The sequence below is a fragment of the Rattus rattus genome, chromosome 9 (genome assembly GCF_011064425.1).
Source record: "Rattus rattus isolate New Zealand chromosome 9, Rrattus_CSIRO_v1, whole genome shotgun sequence".
Taxonomy (NCBI): Eukaryota; Metazoa; Chordata; class Mammalia; order Rodentia; family Muridae; genus Rattus; species Rattus rattus.
In genome coordinates, this window is record NC_046162.1 from 73957496 (window position 1) to 73984536 (window position 27041).

Here is a 27041-nt window from a genome sequence, read left to right on the forward strand (position 1 = left end):
GGGACCTACAAGTAATTACTTACCAAGGTTAAGATAATTTTTCAGCCAGGTCTTGGCACACAGCCAGGACAGCACTGAACAAGATTTTACGGCATCAACCCTGAGTGCTGGGATTACTGATGCGCACTACCACACAAAGATTAAAACTCTAAGCACAGTATCTCACAACAGATACTTCCCATGCTGCTTCTTCTCTCAGTGCAGGCTCTTATGTATTAACTGCAACTGTTCCACCAGCACTGGAATTCCCAAAAACCTGTAATGCATTTCATAGTCACTTACATTTGTGTATTAATATACAGTACTGTCACATACATGGGGGAGGAGTCCAGGTAGGCTTTCACCATGTAGCCTGGGTTGGCCTTTAAGGCAGTTCTCCTATCTCAGACTCCAACAGGCTAGGAATAATCTAAAACCACCTCTCTGGCTGCAGGGCTTGTGCTCTACCATTGAGCCATACTCCCAGTCCTTGAGAGGGTTTTACACTGTATTCCAGGCTGGCCTTGATCTCACTAGGATCTTATGCCTCTGCTTCCTACCTACAGCGATTCCTGCTGTGAGCCATCGCCCTTGGACAGGCTTGGCTTTAAATTCTTAACTCCCCAGTAAATGTGCTAGCATACTCCCCCCTGTTCTTTTCTTATTTTTCTTTCAAGACAGGGTTTCTCTGTGTAGCTCTCTCTGGCTGTCCTGGAACTCACTCTGGACCTGAACTCAGAAATCAACCTGTCTTTGGCTCCAGAGTGCCAGGATTAAAGGTGTGGACCACCACTATCTGGCAGGAGGATCTAAATTTCAAGGTCATTTTTTGGCCACAGAATGAATTTTCCTATATATAAAACAATAGTCATTGAAAGTTTGAGGGCTGTCAAAAAGCTCAAGGTATTTGCTGCCAAGCCTGAGTGAATTCCAGGACCGACAGGTAGGAGAGAACCGACCCCCGCAAGTTGTCCTTTGAACTCCACACTTCATCATAGCATTGCCCCACTAGACAATAATATTAATAATAAAACAAACTCGAGGAAATATGCACTAATGGGCTTCACAAATAAAGGCCACACTTTTGTTTGTTTGTTTTTGGAGACAGGGTTTCTCTGTGCAGCACTGGCTGCTCTAGAACTCAGACATCTGCCAGGCTCCACCTCCTGAGCGCTGGGATCGTGTGTGCCGCTGCGGCTGGCCGGAAGCCATATTTGTTAACGTCAATAAAATGTTAATTGTCCACTACCACCAAGTCACCATTTACAGATGTCTTCTTACAAAAGCCCCAAATACGAAGAACTTATGTCGTGTGGGGAGCAGGCACATGTTGGCTGGCGCTGGGCACTAGCGGCTTGCTGTATTTGCACTGAATCCAGACGCGGTACATGGTCAGCTGTTTCCCTCGATTCACCTGCAAGCGTCGATCCACCACGTTCTGCACCTTTTCCAGACCCGCAGCAGTGAAGAGTGTATCCAGCTCATCTGGTTTAAAAAGAACAGATGTTTACAGATGTTCCTCTGGAGAAAGGACAGTTTGCTAATAACTTTCCATGTTAAATGGAACCTTGAGACATCGAGGTCACTGTGCTTTTTAAGAGGCCTTATTAGCATTGGTTGCTGACAGTGACAGTTTGGTGATGAAAGGGTCCAGGTTTGGGCACCAAAGTCCCTGAGGAAGGTCTACAACAGGGAGGAGTTTTAAGAAGGCCTCTCACTGGCCTGGAACTGAGTAGGTTAGGACGGTTTGTTAGTTAATCCCGGGGCCCTCGTTTCTGCTCTCCCAGGGTTTGGGTTACAAGCACAAGCTTCCATGTCCCTACTGCAGTTTTTAAAAGCCCTAAGGTCTACAGAGTTACATGTGGGTCTGGAGAGATGGCTCAGCGGTAGGAGCACTGGCTGCCCTTCCGGAGGACTCAGCTTCAATTCCCAGCACTGACAAGGTGGCTCAGAACCACCCACAACTCTAGTTCCAGGACCTCCAACATCCTCCTCTGGTCTCTGAGGGCACCAGGCACGAACATGGTACACAGACATATATGTAGGCAAACATTCAAACACATAAGGTAGAAAATAAATCTTAAAAAAAGTTACACAGCCAGGTGGGAGTGGTGCACCCGTCTAATCTCAGCACTCAAAGGACAGAGGCAGGCAGATTTCAAAGTTCATGGCTGCCCTGGTCTACAGAGTTGAGTTCTAGGACAACCAGGGCTAAATGGAGAGAGACTCCGTCTCAAATACTCCAAAGATAGAAATTTATATTTCAAAAAAAATCAAATCAAAACAAACAAACAAAACAAAACAAAGCATAAAAACACGGGGTGGAGGAAGCCTGTGTATAACACAAGTAGTCAGCAAGAGGGAGGCAGGAGGGCTGCAAGCTCATGGTTAGCCTGGGCTACACAGATAGTTGGCTTCAAACAAAGCAAAAACTCTCACAAAAGACATGTGCACAAACTGACAGATGTGTTTGCCAACACAATGTCTTACAGGACATCTTTCAATGCCATGTAGCCAAAGTCTCAAAATATATGACCTGATAAAGGGCCCCAAAATACTCCCAAAGTGCTGGTGGAGGGCGAAGCCTGTGGACACAGCTGACCTGAAGCACAGGCTGCTGCAGCGGGCAAATCAGACTAGGCTGAGACTTGCAGAAAGGGCAAGTTCCCACTTTGGACAAAGCAGCAGTCAGCATGTGTGGGGGTTAGTCTGCTGCTATATACATACAGATGCTAAATTCTGAACCCCAAGATCTTGTTACAAGACCCATGGGCACATTTTCACGAACACCAAATGACGTTGTACGAACCCTGCTCTTCAATTTAAAGCTATTGGTTAAGTAAAAGTGGTTACAGCCAATTACTGGGAGAACAGAGATGGGCAGGCCTTCAGCTACCAGGCTGGGGGGGTTGCTGGTAGTGGGGCAGAGAGACAGGGACAGGGACAGGGACAAGGAGGCGGGGAGGGAGGAGGCGGCCTCCATGAGAGGAGATGGACGCTGAGCACGTGGACAGAAGTGCATCCTGAGGACAACGGCAGCCCAGGCTCAGTAACTTGGGAGGGCAGCTGGGAAGCAGCCAGTCTGGCATATAGAATATAGACCAGGGGTACTGTCCGGTGACTGTGAATCATCTAAGCTGATTAAATAAATCAATACGACTATGTCTTGATTACTGGGGGTGGGGTGGGGTGGTGGTGGTTCACATTAAGAATTTATAGTTATTAAATACCATTTACAACAAGAAGCATGACCCAGAGCTGTCTGGGGAAAGTGACAGCTCAGGGTGGCTCAAGGGCAGTGTGTGACAGGAGAAAGGCAGGAGGGCCAGGTGACTTAAGAAAGGGCAGGTGACTGTCTACTAGACCTGTAGACACTGCATTAGCACTAATACACATCATCATTTTCATACCTTGTGTGAAGAAGTAAACTCTGGTGCCATCACCTCTCACATAGAAATTTCCAGACAGACACTGACCTGCAGTTACACAACAAAAACAGATATATATTAATACATTTGGAGCACAAAAGGATGACAGGCAGTGGTGGTGCACCCTTTAACTGGGAGGGCAAGCGGGTCTCTGTGAATTCAAGGCTAGCCTGATCTACAGAGAGTTTCAGAAAAACTGCATCTTGAAAAACTAAACCAAATGTGATGGGTTGCATATGCTTGGCCCAGGGAGTGGCACTATGAGGAGGTGTGGCCTTGGAGTAGGTGTGCCACTGTGGGCATGGACTTTAAGACCCCCACCCTAGCTGCCTAGAAGTCAGTCTTCTAGCAGCCTCCAGATGAAGATGTAGAACTCTCAGCTCCTCCTGCACCGTGCCTGCCTGGATGCTGCCATGCTCCCGCCTTGATGATAATGGACTGAACCTCTGTAAGCCAGCCCCAATTAAATGTTGTCCTTACAAGAGTTGCCTTGGTCATGGTGTCTGTCCACAGCAATAAAACCCAAACAACAACAACAACAACAATAAGGATTTATTACTTTTTGAGCTTCTGTATATAAGCTTGTGCCTGAGTGAGGTTATATGTACCATGGAGCTCATGGAGTCCTAGATGTCAGATTCCCTGGAATTGTGAGTTATGGGAAGTTGTGAACTGTCCAGTGTGGGACTCTATCTCAACCCTCCTCTCACCCCGACACCAAGCACCTTCCCTTTAACAACAGGCATTCAAAAAAAAAAAAAAATCAGATGTACATTTGGGGGACACGTGATACTTCAAAGGAACTAGCAACTTCCTACAGAGGAACGGCACTTCAGCAGAGCAGTACCATGGGAAAACAAATGTCAGTGTCCAGTCCTGCATGTGAGTCCAGCTGAGTTCCAAACACCGCTCAGCAGACAGTTCACACAAGAATCATGTGGCTCATGTGGAAGTTCACAAAAACAAGAATCAGACTGTGTAACTATCCCTCCAGTCTTACAACCATGTAACCCCACATGTCCCTTAGTTCCTAAACTGGTAACCCCATGTCCCAACAGTTCACACACAACACCCATCTGTAACCCCACATTCCTCAGTTCACACACAACAGCCATGAGAATGTCCTAACAGTTCACACACAACTCCATCATGTAACCCTACATGTTTTCACACAACTGATCATGTAACCCCACATCAGTTCTGCTCATAACCCCCATGTCCTAACAGTTCACACACAACACAACATGTCCCATCAACATCATGTAACCCCACATGTCCTAACAGTTCACACACAACATCGATCATGTAACCCCCCCATGTCCTAACAGTTCACACACAACATCATGTAACCCCACATGTCCTAACAGTTCACACACAACATCGATCATGTAACCCCACATGTCCCAACATCATGTAACCCCACATGTCCTAACAGTTCACACACAACATCGATCATGTAACCCCCACATGTCCTAACAGTTCACACACAACATCGATCATGTAACCCCCACATGTCCTAACAGTTCACACACAACATCGATCATGTAACCCCCACATGTCCTAACAGTTCACACACAACATCGATCATGTACCCCCCACATGTCCTAACAGTTCACACACAACATCGATCATGTAACCCCCACATGTCCTAACAGTTCACACACAACATCGATCATGTAACCCCCACATGTCCTAACAGTTCACACACAACATCGATCATGTAACCCCCACATGTCCTAACAGTTCACACACAACATCGATCATTTAACCCCACATGTCCTAACAGTTCACACACAACATCGATCATGTAACCCCCACATGTCCTAACAGTTCACACACAACATCGATCATGTAACCCCACATGTTCCAACAGGTCCCACACAACATCGATCATGTAACCCCACATGTCCTAACAGTTCACACACAACATCCATCATGTAACCCCCACATGTCCTAACAGTTCACACACAACATCGATCATGTAACCCCCCCTAACAGTTGTCATGTAACAGTTCACACACAACATCGATCATGTAACCCCACATGTCCTAACAGTTCACACACAACCTCGACCATTTAACCCCACATTTCCTAACAGTTCCCACACAACACCGATCATGTAACCCCACATGTCCTAACAGTTCACACACAACATCGATCAAGTAACCCCCACATGTCCTAACAGTTCACACACAACATCGATCATGTAACCCCCACATGTCCTAACAGTTCACACACAACATCGATCATGTAACCCCACATGTCCCTAACAGTTCACACACAACAACATGTAACCCCACATGTCCCAACAGTTCATGTAACCCCACATGTCCTAACAGTTCACACACAACATCGATCATGTAACCCCCCACATGTCCCAACAGTTCACACAACAGATCATGTAACCCCACATGTCAGTTCACAACACAACATCGATCATGTAACCCCCACATGTCCTAACAGTTCACACACAACATCGATCATGTAACCCCACATGTCCCAACACACAACAATGTCCTAACAGTTCCAACAATCATGTAACCCCACATGTCCCAACAGTTCACACACAACATCGATCATGTAACCCCACATGTCCCAACAGTTCACACACAACATCGATCATGTAACCCCACATGTCCCAACAGTTCACACACAACATCGATCATGTAACCCCACATGTCCCAACAGTTCACACACAACATCCTAACCATCATGTAACCCCACATGTCCTAACAGTTCACACACAACATCGATCATGTAACCCCACATGTCCCAACAGTTCACACACACAACATCATCATGTAACATGTCCTAACAGTTCACACACAACATCGATCCCCACATGTCCTAACAGTTCACACACAACATCGATCATGTAACCCCACATGTCCTAACAGTTCACACACAACATCGATCATGTAACCCCACATGTCCTAACAGTTCACACACAACATCGATCATGTAACCCCACAAGTCCTAACAGTTTACACACAACATCCATCATGTAACCCCACATGTCCTAACAGTTCACACACAACATCGATCATGTAACCCCACATGTCCTAACAGTTCACACACAACATCATGTAACCCCACATGTCCTAACAGTTCACACACACAACACCCATCATGTAACCCACATGTCCCTAACAGTTCACACACAACATCGATCATCATGTCCTAACAGTTCCCCACATGTCCTAACCCCCCAACAGTTCACACACAACATGTAACCCCACATGTCCTAACATCATGTAACCCCACATGTCCATGTAACAGTTCACACACAACATCGATCATGTAACCCCCACATGTCCTAACAGTTAACCCCACACGTCCTAACAACCCCCCACATGTCCCTAACAGTTCACACACAACATCGATCATGTAACCCCCACATGTCCTAACAGTTCACACACAACAGCGATCATGTAACCCCCACATGTCCTAACAGTTCACACACAACATCGATCATGTAACCCCACATGTCCTAACAGTTCACACACAACATCGATCATGTAACCCCCACATGTCCTAACAGTTCACACACAACATCGATCATGTAACCCCCACATGTCCTAACAGTTCACACACAACATCGATCATGTAACCCCCACATGTCCTAACAGTTCACACACAACATCGATCATGTAACCCCACATGTCCTAACAGTTCACACACAACATCGATCATGTAACCCCACATGTCCTAACAGTTCACACACAACATCGATCATGTAACCCCACATGTCCTAACAGTTCACACACAACATCGATCATGTAACCCCACATAACAGTCCATGTAAACATGTTCACACACAACATCGATCATGTAACCCCACATGTCTAACAGTTCACACACAACATCGATCATGTAACCCCACATGTCCTAACAGTTCACACACAACATCGATCATGTAACCCCACATGTCCTAACAGTTCACACACAACATCGATCATGTAACCCCACATGTCCTAACAGTTCACACACAACATCGATCATTTAACCCCCACATGTACTAACAGTTCACACACAACATCGATCATGTAACCCCCCCATGTCCTAACAGTTCACACCCAACATCTTCAATGTAACCCCACATGTCCTAACAGTTCACACACAACATCGATCATGTAACCCCCACATGTCCTAACAGTTCACACACAACCCGACATAACCCCACATGTCCTAACAGTTCACACAACAACATCATGTAACCCCCCACATGTCCCAACACACACAACAACATGTAACCCCCATCATGTCCCCTAACAGTTCACACACAACATCGATCATGTAACCCCACATGTCCTAACAGTTCACACACAACATCATCATGTCCTAGTTCACACACCCCACATGTCCTAACAGTTCACACACAACATCGATCATGTAACCCCACATGTCCTAACAGTTCACACACAACATCATCATGTCCTAACAGTTCACACACAACCCCACATGTCCATGTAACAGTTCACACACAACATCGATCATGTAACCCACATGTCCCAACAGTTCACACACAACATCGATCATGTAACCCCACATGTCCTAACAGTCGATCATGTAACCCCACATGTCCTAACAGTTCACACACAACATCGATCATGTAACCCCACATGTCCTAACAGTTCACACACAACATCGATCATGTAACCCCACATGTCCTAACAGTTCACACACAACATCGATCATGTAACCCCACATGTCCTAACAACAGTTCACACACAACATCGTCCATCATGTAACCCCCACATGTCCTAACAGTTCACACACAACGTAACCCCCGATCATGTAACCCCACATGTCCTAACAGTTCACACACAAACATCCGATCATGTAACCCCACATGTCCTAACAGTTCACACACAACATCGATCATGTAACCCCACATGTCCTAACAGTTCACACACACAACATCATGTAACCCCACATGTCCTAACAGTTAACACCATGATCATGTCCCCACAACAGTTCACACACAACATCGATCATGTAACCCCACATGTCCTAACAGTTCACACACAACATCGATCATGTAATGTCCCCCATCATGTCCCTAACAGTTCACACACAACATCGATCATGTAACCCCACATGTCCTAACAGTTCACACACAACACCTACATGTCATGTTAACCCCACATGTCCCAACAGTTCACACACAACATCGATCATGTAACCCCACATGTCCTAACAGTTCACACACAACATCGATCAACCCCCACATGTCCTAACAGTTCACACACAACATCGATCATGTAACCCCACATGTCCCTAACAGTTCACACACAACCGATCATGTACCCCCACATGTCCCAACAGTTCACACACAACATCGTTCATGTAACCCCACAAGTCCTCAAAAGTTAAAACACACCATCGATCATTTAACCCCACATGTCCTAACAGTTCACACACAACATCGATCATGTAACCCCACATGTCCTAACAGTTCACACACAACATCGATCATGTAACCCCACATGTCCTAACAGTTCACACACAACATCGATCATGTAACCCCACATGTCCTAACAGTTCACACACAACATCGATCATGTAACCCCTGTCTCTTATACACATCTAGATCATGTAACCCCCACATGTCCTAACAGTTCACACACAACATCGATCATGTAACCCCCACATGTCCTAACAGTTCACACACAACATCGATCATGTAACCCCACATGTCCTAACAGTTCCCACACAACATCGATCATGTAACCCCCACATGTCCTAACAGTTCACACACAACATCGATCATGTAACCCCCACATGTCCTAACAGTTCACACACAACATCGATCATGTAACCCCACATGTCCTAACAGTTCACACACAACATCGATCATGTAACCCCACATGTCCTAACAGTTCACACACAACATCGATCATGTAACCCCACATGTCCTAACAGTTCACACACAACATCGATCATAACCCCCACATGTAACACCCCCACATGTCCTAACAGTTCACACACAACCTCGACATGGAAGCAACCCCACATGTCCTACAGTTCACACACAACATCGATCATGTAACCCCACATGTCCTAACAGTTCACACACAACATCGATCATGTAACCCCCACATGTCCTAACAGTTCACACACAACATCGATCATGTAACCCCACATGTCCCAACAGTTCACACAACAATCATGTAACCCCACATGTCCCAACAGTTCACACACAACATCGATCATGTAACCCCCCATGTCCCTAACAGTTCACACACAACATCGATCATGTAACCCCACATGTCCTAACAGTTCACACACAACATCCATCATGTAACCCCACATGTCCTAACAGTTCACACACAACAGATCATCATTAACCCCCACACAACAGTTCACACACAACATCATCATGTAACCCCACATGTCCTAACAGTTTCCATCATGTAACCCCACATGTCCCAACAGTTCACACACAACATCGATCATGTAACCCCACATGTCCTAACAGTTCACACACAACATCGATCATGTAACCCCACATGTCCTAACAGTTCACACACAACATCGATCATGTAACCCCACATGTCCTAACAGTTCACACACAACATCGATCATGTAACCCCACATGTCCTAACAGTTCACACACAACATCGATCATGTAACCCCCACATGTCCTAACAGTTCACACACAACATCGATCAAGTAACCCCCACATGACCTAACAGTACACACACAACACCGATCACGTAACCCCCACATGAACTAACAGTTCACACACAACATCGATCATGTAACCCCACATGTCCTAACAGTTCACACAACATCGATCATGTAAACATGTCCTAACAGTTCACACATAAATGTCCCACAGTTCCACACACAACATCGATCATGTAACCCCCACATGTCCTAACAGTTCACACACAACATCGATCATGTAACCCCCACATGTCCTAACAGTTCACACACAACATCGATCATGTAACCCCCACATGTCCTAACAGTTCACACACAACATCGATCATGTAACCCCACATGTCCTAACAGTTCACACACAACATCGATCATGTAACCCCCACATGTCCTAACAGATCATGTAACCCCCACATGTCCTAACAGTTCACACACAACATCGATCATGTAACCCCCACATGTCCTAACAGTTCACACACAACATCGATCATGTAACCCCCACATGTCCTAACAGTTCACACACAACATCGACCATGCAACCCCCACATGTAACAGTTCACACACAACATCGATCATGTAACCCCACATGTCCTAACAGTCACACACAACACACACCCCAACTAACAGTTCACACACAACATCGATCATGTAACCCCCACATGTCCTAACAGTTCACACACAACATCGATCATGTCCTAACAGTTCACACACAACCCATCATGTCATGTCCTAACAGTTCACACACAACATCGATCATGTAACCCCACATGTCCTAACAGTTCACACACAACATCGATCATGTAACCCCACATGTCCCCAGTTAACAGTTCACACACAACATCATGTAATCATGTTCAACCCCACATGTCCCAACAGTTCACACACAACACGATCATGTAACCCCCACATGTCCCAACAGTTCACACACAACCCCATCATGTCCCAACAGTTCACACACAACATCGATCATGTAACCCCACATGTCCTAACAGTTCACACACAACATCGATCATGTAACCCCACATGTCCTAACAGTTCACACACACACATCATGTAACCCCACATGTCCTAACAGTTCACACACAACATGTAACCCCACATGTCCTAACAGTTCACACACAATGCCATCATGTAACCCCACATGTCCTAACAGTTCACACACAACCACATGTAACCCCCCACATGTCCTAACAGTTCACACACAACATCGATCATGTAACCCCACATGTCCTAACAGTTCACACACAACATCGATCATGTAACCCCACATGTCCTAACAGTTCACACACAACATCGATCATGTAACCCATGTCCTAACATTCACACCCAACATCGATCATGCAACCCCACATGTCCTAACAGTTCACACACAACATCGATCATGTAACCCCCACATGTCCTAACAGTTCACACACAACATCGATCATGTAAACCCCACATGTCCCTAACAGTTCACACACAACCGATCATGTAACCCCACATGTCCTAACAGTTCACACAACAACATCATGTAATCATGTAAAGTTCACACCCCCCCACATGTCCCAACAGTTCACACACAACATCGATCATGTAACCCCCACATGTCCTAACAGTTCACACACAACATCCATCATGTAACCCCCACATGTCCCAACAGTTCACACACAACATCCATCATGTAACCCCCACATGTCCTAACAGTTCACACAACAACATCATCCATTAACCCCCACATGTCCTAACAGTTCACACACAACATCGATCATCATGTAACCCCCCACATGTAACCCCCACATGTCCTAACAGTTCACACACAACATCGATCATGTAACCCCCACATGTCCTAACAGTTCACACACAACATCGATCATGTAACCCCCACATGTCCTAACAGTTCACACACAACATCGATCAGGCTTAAAATGATCATCCGCACGCGGCTCTCCTCACCTAGGAGTACAGAGCAGAAGCCTCTCCAAAGCAAACTGTGTGGAGCCTTAGATTAGGCCACCCCAGCTGCCAAGGTTCTGTTATACCTATTTATGCTGGTTTATCCTTCTTCCAAGACGGATAAACTAAAGACATAGTAGAGAGCTTAAAAAGGGCCGTAGACATTTGTATTTTTGCTATAAATGGAGGCATCTAGCTCTTTGCTTGAACTGACTGCAATGGGGTTGAGAAGAATTCTCTTTTCACTTTTACTTCCTTGCGTGTTTATGGTTGGTCATTTAAACTGAACTGTTCGTTTCTGGGTGGGTCCTGGATCTTCTCCTTATCAAGTTCCTGACAGCCCCGTGATAAACACAGATATTGAGACTTCATGTGCCGTGAACACTGGAAATGTCTGCTCAGCCACCTGACCTAACTTTTAGTGCTGAGAGCCCTGCACATGCCAGGAAGGAACACCACTATGCTAAACTCCCAGGCTTCAGCTGACCTAAACCATTCTTACAGCCCAGAACAGCAGAGGCTTCGATACGTCAGGCCAGGGTTCTGCCACTGAGAGGTACCTAACCTCTTCATCTCATTTTATTAAAATTTAAAAACTTAATGCATGAATGTTCTATCTGCATGTACATTTGCATGTGGGAAGAGAACATCAGATCCCATTACAGATGGCCATATGCCGCCATGTGGTTGCTGGGAATTGAACTCAGAACCTGGGTGAGCAGCCAGTGTTCTAAACAACTGAGCCATCTCACCAGCCCCTTAACCTGCTCATTTCACTTTTCTTAAACTTCTGATAAAGCCTAGGACTCATAAAAATTGCTTCTCTTTGGGGTTGGGGATTTAGCTCAGTGGTAGAGCGCTTGCCTAGGAAGCGCAAGGCCCTGGGTTCGGTCCCCAGCTCCGAAAAAAAAGAACCAAAAAAAAAAAAAAAAAATTGCTTCTCTTTTTATATTTCCCTTTAAAAATATTTATTTTCCATTAATTATTTATTCAACTTACATCCTGATTGCAGTCCCCCCTAATATTTACTTTATATTTTTATGTCTATGAGTGTTTTGTCCGCACATGTCTATACAGTGTGTATGCAGTACCCGTGGAGGCCAGAACTGGGCATCAGAATCTGGGAACTGGCGTTACAGGCAGCTGTTGGCCACCATGTGGGTGCTGGGAATAAACCTGGGTCCTTTGGACGAGCCAGTGCACCTATTTTTAAGCCAATTCTCCAGCCCCTTTTCATGTTTTATAAAAAAAAAAAAAATTATTTTATTTTTGCATAAGTGCATGCCTGACTGTATGTATGGGTACCACATGCACACAGAAACTTGTGGATGTGAAAAGAGGGCATGTGACCCCCTAGAACTGCCACATGGGTGCTAGGGACCAAATCCAGGTCCCCTGCAAGAACAAGTTTTCTTAACTGCTAAACCATTTGTCCAGCCCTTTTCCTCCTTAAGAGATAATATCTAACAAACAAACAGACAGACAAACAGACAGACAACCCCTAACCTTTCCACTGCCAGCATTAAATGTCTAATCTGTTTGGTAAACTGATTATTTTCACTAAAGTGGCAAAATACCTTTGGAAAACAAATTACTTATTTGAGACAGGGTCCCGTGTAGCCCTGAGTGGCTTGCTGTGTATCTGAAGATGACCTGAACCACTACTCTCCTGCCTCTACCGTCTAAGCACTGAGGTATAGGTATACACACCTGGTTTTATATCATCTGGGGAATCAAAACCAGGGCTTTATGTACCCCAGTCGTAGGCACTCGTGCTGGCCAGTTTGATACAAGCTACACAGACATCTGAGAGGAGGCAGCCTCAATTAAGAAAACACCCCTGGAAGACCAGGGTCTAGGCAAGCTTGACAAGGCGGTGTGCACCTTTAATCCTTGCAATAGGAAGGCAGAGGCAGGTGGGCCTCTGAGTTTGAGGCCAACCTGGTCTATAGAGTGCGTTCCAGGACAGCCAGGGCTACACAGAGAAATCCTGACTCAAAAAAACTCCCCCCAAAATTCAGGTTCTAGGCCAGCCTTTAGGGAAGTGGCAGGTGGGGGTGGAGGGGTGGCTGCTCACTGTGGGTGGTGTCACCTGGGCTGGTCGTCCTAGGATCTATAAGGTTAGGTTGAGCAAGCCAGTAAGTAGCACTTCTTAATCGCTTATGCATCAGCTCCTGCCTCCAAGTTTCTGCCCTGCTTGAGTTCCTGTCCTAACTTCTTTCAGTGATGGGCTATGATGTGGAATTGTAAGCCAAGTAAACCTTTTCTTCCCTAAGCTGCTTTTGATCATGGTGTTTTACCACAGCAACTGTAACCCTAACCATTACAGCACTCGACCAAATGAGCTACTGCACCTCGGCCCCAATCATCTACACACACACACACACACACACACACACACACACACACACACACACACACACACTCTCTCTCTCTCTCTCTCTCCAGATAATATGGTACTGTATAGTCCTGGCTGATCTGGAATTCACTGTGTAAACCACCAGGCTTGACTTGAACTCAGAGATCAGCCTCTGCCTTCTGATCACTGATACTAAAGTCATATGCTACCATGACTGGCCATACTTTTATATATTTAATAATTTTTTTGGTATTTTGCTTACATGTATCTGTTCCTCATGCATGCCCAGTGCCTGTTTAGGCCAGAAGAGGGCATTAGATTCCTTGGAATTGGAGCTACAGACAGTTGAGACTCATCATGTGGATACTGGAAACTGAATTCTGCTTCCCTCCAAGGACAGCCAGGATTCTTAACCACCAACTCATCTCTTCAGACCCTCACATACCTTTTTTAAACCGAAGCTGAGCCATGTCATAGCGGCCATAGTCTCGAAGAAGCATCACCCCTCCAGGCTTCAGGAGTCTGCTTAGCTTGCTGATAGCTTTCTGCATCCTGCAGGGCAGCAGGGAATGAAGTGTAAGTCTCCTTAGGGATGGCATTCTCTGCTCCTACAGCATAAACCCTAGGACAACAGACTTCCTAACTTCCACACTAAAAGCCAGCCCCTGCGTCTCACATGGTGATGGACATTCCAAGTATTAAATCCAGCTCCCTTCCTGGTGCCCAGTGATCACCCTTGCCACATCTCCTGTAGCTCTCTAGGAGCCCTGACCATACACTGCATGTATGGCCACACTCGTGACTTGTGTTGTTTGGCTTGTGTTTTGGAGCCAAACTGGTGTACAGGCCTTCAGCAAGGGGGCACCGTGGCAGAGCAAAACCAATACAATCGTCGTGTGGCTTTTTTATGTCTACTAGACACAACAAAACCCTTTGTATTTAGGGCATAACCTGAGTTTAAGGTCTTCAATTACAGCTTTATCATAGTCAAGCTATTAGTTAAGGGACCTTAAACTTACTTGTCTGGAACAATTGCGGAAAGAACAAATATAAGAACGATGACATCAAGACTGTCCTTGGGCATTGGGTAACTCTGAGCTTCATCACAGAGATCATGAACAAAGGCAAAACAGCGGGAAGGATCATATTCTGAATTTGTCTGTGGAGAGAGAATTGGGTCAGAAGATGTGAACACAGGACAGGGAAAGGCTTAGATGTTTTAGATGCCAGTACTGTTACTCCCACCAGAAGGATTTACTTCTGGTCACCAGAAGGGGTGAAATTCTAGCACTTGGAAAGTGAAGGCAGGAGGACCAGGAAGGTTGGTTATATAGCAAGTTCAAGGTGACCATGAGGTGCATAGGACCACATCTCAAAAAACAACAATGTCTGCAGATGGGGCTGGAGAGAAGCCTCAGTAGTTAAGAGCTCATCTTAGGGGTTGGGGATTTGGCTCAGTGGTAGAGTGCTTGCCTAGGAACCGCAAGGCCCTGGGTTCGGTCCCCAGCTCCAAAAAAAAAAATTAAAAAAAAAAAAAAAAAAAGAGCTCATCTTAGCATCTTATTGTTACTGTAGGACATGAATTTGACATCAGGTAGGTTATAACTGCCCCAGAGAATCCAATACCTCTGGCACTTGTAAACACACACACACACACACACACACACACACACACACACACACCCTTAACGAGTTTGAAAAGGTCTAGGACCCCACCTGAGTCCCAGCTAAGTGCTGGGTTCAGCAGTCTTGCCTGGCTCTAGAAGAGCTCACAGGAGCAGCTGCACTTACCTTGACCAGTTCAATAGCTGTGGCAGAAAAGTCACAACAGTAAACGAAGAGGTCTGGGTTACTGAAACAGGGAGAAAAAAGCAACAATTAGGAGACAAACTGTTTATGTCTGTTCTCTTTGCAGAGTAGCACAGTAAATGGCAAAGAATACCTCTCTTCCAAATAAACTGTGCCTGTTAGTCACAATACCCAGCGTTCTGGTTATAATTCTATAACTTTATTGATTTATTTTAACATCAAGTGGAAATAGCTAATATTAAGTTTATCAAAGCATCAGGAGGAAACCCTGACACTTTTAAGCAAGTATTACATCACTAGGTGGGTTCCAGTATCTTAAATGGCACAGCCACGGTGGTTAAGGGCTCCTACTGCACAACCAGGAGAACTCACACAATTCTTGAGAGATTCTGACACACTCTCATCAGAAGTGAACTCCTGAGAATGTGACGTACTCCAAGTCAAATTCTTTAAGTCTTCTAGCAATAACCTTAGACCTTCTGTTTCTGCAGTAGGGTCTCTTGTATCCCAGGTTGGCCTTAAATGTGTTATGAAGCCAAGGATGACCTTGGACTTATGATCCTCCAACTTCCTGAATACTGGGGTTACACGTGTGTGCCACCAGGTTCAAGTGTTTAAGATGCCAACTGAACCGAGGGCTTCATGAATTCTGGGAAAGTACTCCATCAACCATGTGACATCCCCAGACCAATTTTTGCTGAAAAAAATTAATTTATCTTGTATGTCTAAGTGTATGGAGGGCAGGAGATATTTAAGGGAGTCTGTTCTCTCCTCCTACTATGTTCTGGGAACTGAACTCAAGTGTCAGGACTGCCAACAAGCACTTTTACTCCCTGGCCATCTTGCTGGTCTGGAACCCACTAGGTAGAACAGGCTGGCTCATAGATCTGCTTGCCTCTGCTGGGATTAAAGGTGTGTAATCTCATTTAGCCAAAGTGAACGTTTTAAATGAGGCGAACGTGTCACTAAATGTTATTAAATACTCTGGGCTAAACCAACAAACTATTTAGATGGAACTCTGAGAAGCACTGGAGCATCTGAAACTAGAGTGTCAAGCCCACGGGTGCCTTGAAAGGAGATGTGCTGAGAACCACATGTCCAGCATTTCTAGGCCAGGCTGAACTGCAGGCACTGCCTGCACGGCAGAAGGGTGCCAGCACAGAAAGATGCAATGGTACAGAGTTCCATAGAAAGATGCTGGGGTTGGGGATTTAGCTCAGTGGTAGAGCCGCTTGCCTAGGAAGCGCCAAGGCCCTGGGTTGGTCCCCAGCTCAAAAAAAGAAAAAAAAAAAAAAAAAAAAAGAAAGATGCTGGGCAGGGAAGAGGCCCTCTCTCACCTCCATGGGATGAACCTGAGCACAGCGGCTTTAGACTCACCGTGTAGATCTCCTCACCTGAATGTTTGCTCTCTGTATCTACAATACTTCTCATAATGAACCAAAACCAGGAGGGGACTGAAGACTCTCTCGGCTTACAACACATCAGATCAGAAGTGTTGGGGGCCCATGTTTGCAGCAAGAATCTGAAGTGGGTAAAGACTTGTAAGACTAAGCCTTTAACCTGTGGGGACTGATGCTAAGCCCAGCAGACAGTACTGGAACCGAACTGAAGGACACCTGGACTTCAGGTGCTGATCACCTGGTCACAGTGGGAAAACCTCACAGTTCTGCTGCCAGTGTACTGGAGCAGGTCTTCAGAACTGGAGACAACACCATGGATGCCAGCTGCCCCACCTGGACCATGGGGTGGTGGCGTAAGAATTAACAACCGAACAATATCCTCACAGAGCTTACATGAGAAACAGAACACAAAGGCCTCTTAGGGACTTCAGAGAAGGTATTATTAGTGCGGTGGCTGGTATCAACTCTAATTGTCTAACACTAGACTAAAGCTACTCCTAAATGGGTGTCTGAATCCCAAATAGCTCATGCTCTGGGAGCAAACCTCCCCTCCATCCTGTAGACCTGACCGCTTACTTACTTGTTAGTTTGTAAAATCGGAAAGACTGTGTTTCCTACACCACAGCCAACCTGCAATAGAAAGGAACCAGGAGTCATTAACCCTTTCCCCACCATTCTTTCTTCTTGTTTTTTCCACAACAGGGGCCAGGATGGTCTATAACTTATGGTTTTCAAGCCTCAGCTCCCTGAGTGCCGAGACTACAGGCACTGTCATGCCCAGCTTTTGGGAACTGTACTTGGGAAGGTATAATGACCTGACCTAAATAGGGCTCATGGCCTTTCCTCATCTCTCATGGGCTCTAATCAGAGACTTAGTTAAAGACAAGAACACTGGCTTTCGCTGGCTGAAGAAAGCTAGTCTAAAAAAAAAGGGCACAAAGCTGCTTCTACTTTCTGAATTCTAGCAAAAAGCCCTGTAGATAAATTATTCTCCTGATGAGCTTCATTCACTACACCATGATTAGAAAGATATACTGCAAAGTCTCTGAGACCTTTACGGCCAGCATAGACGATCTGGGAGGCAAGAAGGCAGGTTCAACAAGACTAAACAGCTGGTGTTGGTTCAAATTTCAGGAGTCTGACCCTGAGTGGTAATGACTAATTCAATCCCATGTGTACAATAAAGCACCCATAAATCTCTTTGAGGAATAAAGAACAAATGTAAATACATTGAAACTCTTCGTACAGTACATGTGACACCTTCTATAAAGGTTCTATAGACTGACTGAGAAAAAGAAGCTTATGATCAGGGTCAGGGGGTCTGGTTTGGTCACCAGACATTAGCCATTTCTGCTCCCAGCCTTCTGGGCAAGCATTAAGTCCTGCATTCCTTCAGGGGAACAACTCTGAGTGCTAACCTTCCAGGTTCCCCTAGGACTTATCTGTGAGAACAAGGATATCCTTGTCTCCTACAACAGGATCAGTTGAAACGTTCACATAGTAACACTGCTAAATATAGTGCTTTCTGCAGCACAAAAACTGTATGTGGGCCACTTGGCAGACATACTTCTTAGCCATTTTACATACATTACCTAAAGTTCCTTACAGTTAGACCAAGTACTCCCTGTGCTCTAGGAGGGACATGAGCTCATGCAGCATCTCACAAGAGGTAACAGGGATTAGCTAGGTGGTAAAGCGCTCCTCTAACCTGTGTGAGGCCTTGGGTTCAATTTCCAGCATTGCCCCCACTCATGGCACTGGACTTAATTCCAAGTTTTACTAGCTTTAGAATTAGCTTCCAGTGAAGTTAGTAGTCCCTTATATACGAATTTCCCTGATAGGACCTGCCTAGGTATTGTCCCAGTTCAAAAGAAGAATGGTGACGATTCCTCAATGATAGGATGCTAAAATCTAGTCAAATTGATCAGACAGAAGACACTCTGGGTCAGCCTTGTTAGTCTGAGACATCTTCACTAACTCCATTAGGAAAATAAAGTTACCTCAAGTATTCGGTAGGTAGCAGAGGAGCCAGGAAAGTCGTCAGCACAGATTTCCAGGTGGGTGAGCTTCTGAGTCACCGGCTCTTCCACGGGAGGCACCCGAGTTTCACATCCATGGCTGGTACAAGGACGCTTGTGTTGTTCTGCTGCCAAGCCAGGTCCATCCTCACTGCTTCTGTGTTTGGAGGCTTCATTCTTCTGGTTCTCCAAGTGCAAATTCACCAGGTGATCGTGGCGAGGTGCCAGTTCAGGGAACTCAGTAAAAAGCCAGTGTCTGTCCTTGAAAAACCCATTTTCGTGAACTTTGTAGAAGTCATCCCAGTATTTATGGGCATTGACTTCATAATCAGCTGTAAACATTTAAGAAAGAATTTTAAGAGTCAGTCTCAAATATTTTATTTATATCTAATGTCAAGTGTCTTGCATCACCAAACGTCATTTTATTCCAGAAGTATGCTTGAGGGCAGTCAGGGTCTTAGAACTGGGCACCTTCGAAGGCAATCACCTTCTATCCATCTTACATTTACGTCACCCACTTTTCATCCCCAGGGAGCCCAGCCTCTGCCATCAGACAGGGAGTTAGCTACCCATCATTTTCCTGACACAGCTCTGGATGGCCTTCGACAACGGGGGAATTATGAAATTAAGCAAACCCTTAGCACTGCACACAACTAAAAACCTAATTATTCTTAGTTTCAAGGTTCTATTTGCAAGGAACAGGCAGGTTCGTTGGTGTCTGTGGTAATTATTTTCCCTTGTAAGTTTTTTTTTTTTTAATTTACAAGTTAAATGTCTCAGGCTCTTTGGATATTTGTGTAAATTCAGGGACTGTCACCCACGCATCTCTTTGGAAGGCACGTTCCTGCTTCTTTAGAACGTGGGGGCCAGGCACAAAGTCAAGATTAGTAATGAATGCTAAGATAAATAACTAGAATATGAAGAAAACCAGACAGTGGGAAACTCTTCTTCCCGAAGCAAGAGAGTTTCAACTAAACAGGAGACTGATAGGGGCTCTCTTTATTTTGCTGACACAAAGACCTGGACCAGACCTGATGGAAGAATAAAGACCTAAACAATGGGAGTCCACCACTGATTGCTTACCTCCAGGCAAAGCGCTTAAGGCCCTGTGGTTCAAGCTTAATTTTTTTTGGAGAATACATCACCCTATGCTGCCCAGGACGGCCTCCAACTCAGTGATCCTTCTGTCTCAGCCTCCCACGTAGCTGAGCCTACAGGTATACACCACTGCACTTGGCTAACTGGTTCTTTAACTGTAGAAAGAGGATATTGGGCTACATGACTTTCAAGATCCCTCTGAACACTATGTTGCTTTATCTAGTCTGCATTTAACAATGCAGGCAGGAGGCCTACTTTGCAACTGGAATATAAACATGTTTATATATATTTTTTGAGACAAGATCTCACACAGCCAAGGCTCTATGTAGCAAGGATGACCTTGACACGCTCCCGACTTGCCTCTGCCTCCCAAGAGATTACACCCTCTCCATCCTAGGAGGTCCATACCTGGCCAGGACTGTGACCTCAGTACTATACAGAAACTTTATCAATACTTATTAGCCATCTCTCCAGTTCCCTGGTGCCTATTATCTTAAAGTTCTAGTTTTACATTTAAATGCCTCTTAGAAACAGGGCTAACCAGTTCTAGTTTTAGTCTTTAGAGTACTTTATAAAGAAATTATTCTTGTCTTTAGGAAGGACCTCTTCTTTGAGCAGACTCATCTCCACTCTGCTGCACCAGATCTTTTTTTGGTAGAAGATCCAGATCTCCAAACCCATCACCCCAGGAAAGGATACATGGTCCAATCATCTTCTCCTCCAACAGTAGGTAGGATCTGACCACATCATTCTAGCTCTAATGGAAACTCTCCAGCAGAACACAGACTGGAGAAGCTACCCTAAGATAGATGATCGAACGACTTTACGGTTGCCACCGGCCAGCTACATCCACATGACACTCGTCAATACGATCCAAAAACGTAGAACTAGAGAATACAAAAACTCAACCCCAACTTCCTTCAAAATTGTGTTAGAAGGCAGCCAGCCCCCTTTGCCTCCTAGCTCGTCCCCTCCCCGACCCGTTCTATGCCGGAGTTCTTCATCAGGTTAGTAACAAATGATCCTGGTGCCCGCATTTCTACTGCCTTCTCTTGGAGGCGCGTCCCGCACTGCCGGCTGCGGACAAAACAGCGCACCTTGCTTCTCCGGGCACACCAGCTGGGAACTGTTTTCCTGCACTTTCCTCTCCGCCTCCGCGGCCTGCTCCTCTGACCACTTCACGTTGTCCCTGTGAAAACCAAACGGGCAGCTTAAGGTCCACAGGTCCCCGCCGCGGGCAGGGTGAGTCGCGGAGCCGGGAACGTCCGTCCTCGGGAGGCGAACGCTTCAGCTACCGCCGCAGGAGGGCAGGGCTTTTCTCGAAGTGCTCCGGGGTGGCGAGGTGCAGGGTAGTTACCAGGCATTGTGGTGGAAGACGCGCGCCGGGTCGCTCAAGAACCGGTTCCCGAACTGCGGTCTTTTCCCATCCTCAGTCTCCGGCACGCCTTCAGACAAGGAGGCCGCCATGACACCGGATACGGAAACGCCTCCTTTTCTTCAACGCGAGGACTTCCTGTGGGCCACACCCCTTTCCGAGGTAGTGGCGTCTGGGCGGGAAAACGGGAGGCGGGGCGGGGCGGGGCGGGGCGGGGCGGGGGCGGGGCGAACTCTAAGTGACTGGGGAGCGAATTGAGCAATGTCGCTACTCTGAGGAGGTGCTGCTGGGCGTTCTGCCGGGGAGGGAGTAGGAGACTGTCTCCTCCCGTTCCGCTTCGGTGCTGGAACCCCAGCAAACTCCCCAGGTTCCCTCCAGGAAAAGCTTTGACAAGCGGACTGTGAAGAGACGTGGGTACCACACCACAGTCGGCGGTGAGGCAACGCATTGGTTTTGAGAGCGTGAAGCTTCCGTGTTGAATGTCATGACCGAGCACAGCTCTTTGAAAAGCCAAGCTTAACTGGCACGATAAAAATTGTAATACATTCATACACAGAGTTTGTAATATGTACATATATTCAATTTATTTAAGTGTATACATTATACATTTATATGTTATACATACATGTATAAATATTTAAAAACTAATGGTCATTGGCATATAATTTATAATTGTACATTTTCCGCCTCATATATTTCTATTATTTAAAAAAAAATTTCCCCTTTATGTGTATGGATCGTTGTGCACCACATGCATGCAATGCCCATGGAGGCCAGAAGAGGGCACCAGATCTCATGGAACTGGAGTTACAGATGCTTGTGAACCAACGTGTGGGTGCCAGGAATCAAAACCTGGGTCCTCTAGAAGAGTTGCCAGTGTCCTTAATTATAGGGCTCTCCAGGTCCTATAATTTCTATTCCTAAATAAATAATAATAATAATAATAATAGCATCTATTGAATGATTGATCGATTGATTGGTTGATTGATTGATTGTGGCTGTTCTGGAACTCTGTAGACCAGGCTGGCCTTGAACGCTGGTCTTCCTGCATCTGCCTACCTGGTGTATGGATTAAGGGTATATACCACTATGCCTAGATACAATTTGATTTTTTTTTTCTTGTTTGCTTGTTTTGAGGCAAGGTCTTATTCTACTCCAGGATGCTCTAGAATTTACTTTGTAGTCTTGGCCTTTAAATCATGGTGATCTTCCTACCTCAGCTTCTCAAGTGTTGGGATTACAGGAGTAAGCCACTGTGTGCAGGGACATTGGTTCTTTTAAATAATTTGTTTGTTCTAAAGGCTTTGTACAATTATATCTTTTAGGCTGGGCATATTCCCCCCCATATCATTCTACCCTCCCTTTTCTTGGTCCTCCCTAGTCCCACTAGTTTCCTTGGTCTTCCTAGATAGTTTTGCTTCTACTTTTAGGCTGTATTTACATACAGAAACAAACTGATTCTTAAAAGAGTCTAGTAGAAAGTACACCTTCAATGTAAGGTTGGTTGAGAAGACTAAATGCTGACTACTTAGCGTGAAGGAAAGAGGTTTTAGTCAGTGAAGTACAAGACATAGGACATTGATTCATGGCTGATTCTACAGAATGAAGGATGTAATAAAGTCTGTAGTCTTCCCATCAAAGAAATGGGAACAGGCTCTAAGCCCTCCCTAATCATGAAGAACATGTTCTTTTAAATTCTTTTTTTTTTTTTTTTTTTCGGAGCTTTTAGGCCTTGGGTGCTCTACCACTGTGTGTGTGTGTGTGTGTGTGTGTGTGTGTGTGTGTGTGTGTGTGTGTGTGTGTAATTCTTAATTTTTCTTTTTTTTTTAAAGATAGAATTCCTCTATATAGCCCTGGCTATCTCATAACTCTCTTTGTAGAGCAGGCATGATTCAACCTCAGAGATTTGCCTGCTTCTGGCTTCTGAGTACTGTCTGGGAGCAAAGATGTGTGTTGCCACCACACCTGGCTAAGTATTTATTATTGAGATTATAATATTAATCACTCTTCTCAACCATCTCATAGTCCCCTCTTTATTCTCTTTCAATAGATGGATTCTGAAAATGGATAAATATGTCATTGTGTAGCCTAATCTGGCTTCAAATGCTGGATGCCTCCTGCCTTGTCTAACTTTGCCAGTGCTGGAATTATAACATGCATCTCCAAATCTTTAACTATTCTAAACTTGAGGGCTTTATTTTAGACCATTTTCTTTTTTGTATATATATTTACTCCAGTGCTTTTTTTTTTTTGCTAAATATGATCAGTGTGCTTGATTTTTTTTAAAGTTTATTTTTATTTTATGTACTTTGATGATTTGACTACATGCATCTCTATGTGAAGGTGTAGGATCCCATAGAACAGGAGTTTCAAACAGTTGTGAGCTGCCATGTGAATGCTGGAAATTGAACCCAGGGCCTCTGGACCACTGAGCCATCTCTCCGTTTTCTATGGAGAGCTTTCAGGGCTGATTCTTGGAATTAGGCAGAAGTTTGACATTGGGCTGGGACAACAAAGTAGGCTTAAGGCAAATACAGCCAAAGAATGTATTGTATCCCTTGTATCTTGGTCATCTTGGTCAACCCCTAGACAGACACAGTGACCACAGGACTTGTTTATTACCTTGTTTGTTCCTTGACCTAGAACTGACCTTATTCTTTGCATGTACCTAGAATGGCATAGAAGCAGACTGGAAAAAAATAAACCCACTTCAGCCTCAGCACTGACTGGAGTCATGTTATAGTGTTGTCTAATCGTCTTTTTCTTTTCAGTCCTTGCTCCCTCTCTTTAAAAAAAAAGTGTGTGTGTGTGTGTGTGTGTGTGTGTGTGTGTGTGTGTGTTCAGAGAAATATCAGATCACCTAGAGCTAGTGATGTGTTTATAAAAAGATAAAGAGGGCTCCTCACCCATCCCCACAACACCCAGAGGAAGTCCAACTCCCAGGTGCTCTGACCCCAGGATCACAGGAAAGGAGGCCACAAAATCTGCTCCAACGCCCGGAGTAAGTGGGCCCCCCAGGATCCAGGGACACAGGAACCCCCACCCAGCCAGGGGCACAGGTTCCTTCTGATTTGAACCAATGCCACGAGCAGACCTTGGGCACTGGATCTGCACCAATTCTCACAATACCCAGAGGAAGCCCTTCTCCCAGGTGTTCTGAAACACCTAGAATCACAGGATCACAGGATCACAGAGGAAGCTCAACTCTCAGGAGATCAGACACAACCAGGAGCACTGGAGCTCTGACACACTCAAGATCATAATCGAGGCCACAACATCTTCCCAACACCCAGTGTAACTGGGACCCCCACAGGAACCAGGGAAACATAAACCCCTGCCCAGCTAGAGGCACAGTTTCCTTCCAGCTTGCACCAGTGCCGGGAGTAAACCCAGGGCTCTGGCTCCGAACCCACTCCTGTAACACCCTAAGAAAGCTTGACTCCCAGGAACTCTAAAACAACAGGATCTCAGGAGCTTGGTCACACTGGGATTTCAGGATCCCAGAGGTAGCTTGACTCCCAGGAGCTCTAATACACCCAGGACCACAAGATCATAGGATCACAGGATCACAGAGACAGCTGGACTCTGAGGAGTTCTGACAGAACCAGAATCACCAGGATCTCCAGTCAGAGACAGCAAGGGCAGTAGCAGTAGAGATTAACAGATGGCGAAAGGCAAGCACGAGAACATAAGCAGCAGAAACCAAGGCTAATTGGCATCATCAGAACCCAGTTCTCCCACTACAAGAAGTCCTGGATACCCAATCACACCAGAAAAGGAAGATTTGGATTTAAAATCACATTTCATGATGATGATAGAGGACTTTAGGAAGGACATAAATAACTTCCTTAAAGAAATACAGGACAGCACAGGCAAACAAGTCTAAGCCCTTAAAGAGGAAACACAAAAATCCCTTAAATAATTACAGGAAAACACAACCAAACAGGTGAAAGAATTAAACAAAACCATCCAGGATCTAAAAATGGAAATAGAAACAATAAAGAAATCACAAAAAGAGACAACTCTGGAGATAGGAAACCTAGAAAAGAGATCAAGAGTCATAGACACAAGCATCACCAACAGAATACAAGAGATAGAAGAGAAAATCTCAGGTGCAGAAGATACCATAGAAAACATTGACACAAAAGTCAAAGAAAATACAAAAAGTTCCTAACCCAAAACATCCGGGAAATTCAGGACACAATGAGAAGAGCTAACCTAAGAATAATAGGTACAGAAGAGAGCAAAGATTCCCAACTTAAAGGGCCAGTAAATATCTTCAACAAAATTATAGAAGAAAACTTCCCTAACCTAAAGAAAGAGATGCCCACAATCATACAAGAAGCCTACAAAGCTCCAAATAGACTGGACCAGAAAAGAAACTACTCCTGTCACATAATAATCAAAACAACAAATGCACAAAACAAAGAAAGAATGTTAAAAACAGTAAGGGAAAAAAGGTCAAGTAGCATATAAAAACAGACCTATCAGAATTACACCAGACTTCTCACCAGAGACTATGAAAGCCAGAAAATCCTGGGTCATACAGACCCTAAGAGAACACAAATGCCAGCATAGGCTATCCAGCAAAACTCTCAATTAACATACATTAAGAAACCAAGATATTCCATGACAAAACCAAATTTACACAATATCTTTCCACAAGTTCAGTCCTACAAAGAATAATAGATGGAAAACTTCAACGCAGTGAAGGAAATTACACCCTAGAAAAAGCAAGAAAGTCACCTTCTTTCAACAAACCCAAAAGAAGACAGACACACAAACATAATTTCACCTCTGACAACAAAAGTAACAGGACACAATAATCACTTTTCCTTAATATTTCTTAACATCACTGGACTCAATTCCCCAATAAAAACACATAGACTAACTTACTGGATATGTAAACAGGATCCAGCATTTTGCTGCATACAGGATACGCACCTTAGTGACAAAGACAGACACTACCTAAGAGTA

General features: G+C 45.1%; 1 protein-coding gene across 1 annotated transcript; it reads right to left on the reverse strand.

The window, feature by feature from the left end:
• Nucleotides 1-585: 585 nt before the first annotated feature.
• Nucleotides 586-22229, reverse strand: Mettl2a (methyltransferase like 2A). The gene is made up of 9 exons (XM_032913468.1): nucleotides 22047-22229; nucleotides 21787-21878; nucleotides 19574-19923; nucleotides 18154-18203; nucleotides 16156-16216; nucleotides 15384-15523; nucleotides 14810-14916; nucleotides 3390-3455; nucleotides 586-1464 (listed from the first exon to the last, which is right to left on the reverse strand). Exons 1-9 carry the CDS (start codon nucleotides 22154-22156, stop codon nucleotides 1283-1285), a joined length of 1158 nt encoding a protein of 385 aa, XP_032769359.1. The 5' UTR covers nucleotides 22157-22229; the 3' UTR covers nucleotides 586-1282.
• Nucleotides 22230-27041: the final 4812 nt, after the last annotated feature.

Excerpts from the sequence above, each read along its gene's own strand:
- Mettl2a (XM_032913468.1), bottom strand. The coding sequence starts at position 22,156 with ATGGCGGCCTCCTTGTCTGAAGGCGTGCCGGAGACTGAGGATGGGAAA. Across the intron at positions 16,217-18,153 it reads CCGATTTTACAAACTAACAA|TAACCCAGACCTCTTCGTTT; the intron begins GTAAGTAAGCGG and ends TCCCTGTTTCAG. Across the intron at positions 1,465-3,389 it reads AGTTTACTTCTTCACACAAG|ATGAGCTGGATACACTCTTC; the intron begins GTATGAAAATGA and ends TTTTTAAACCAG.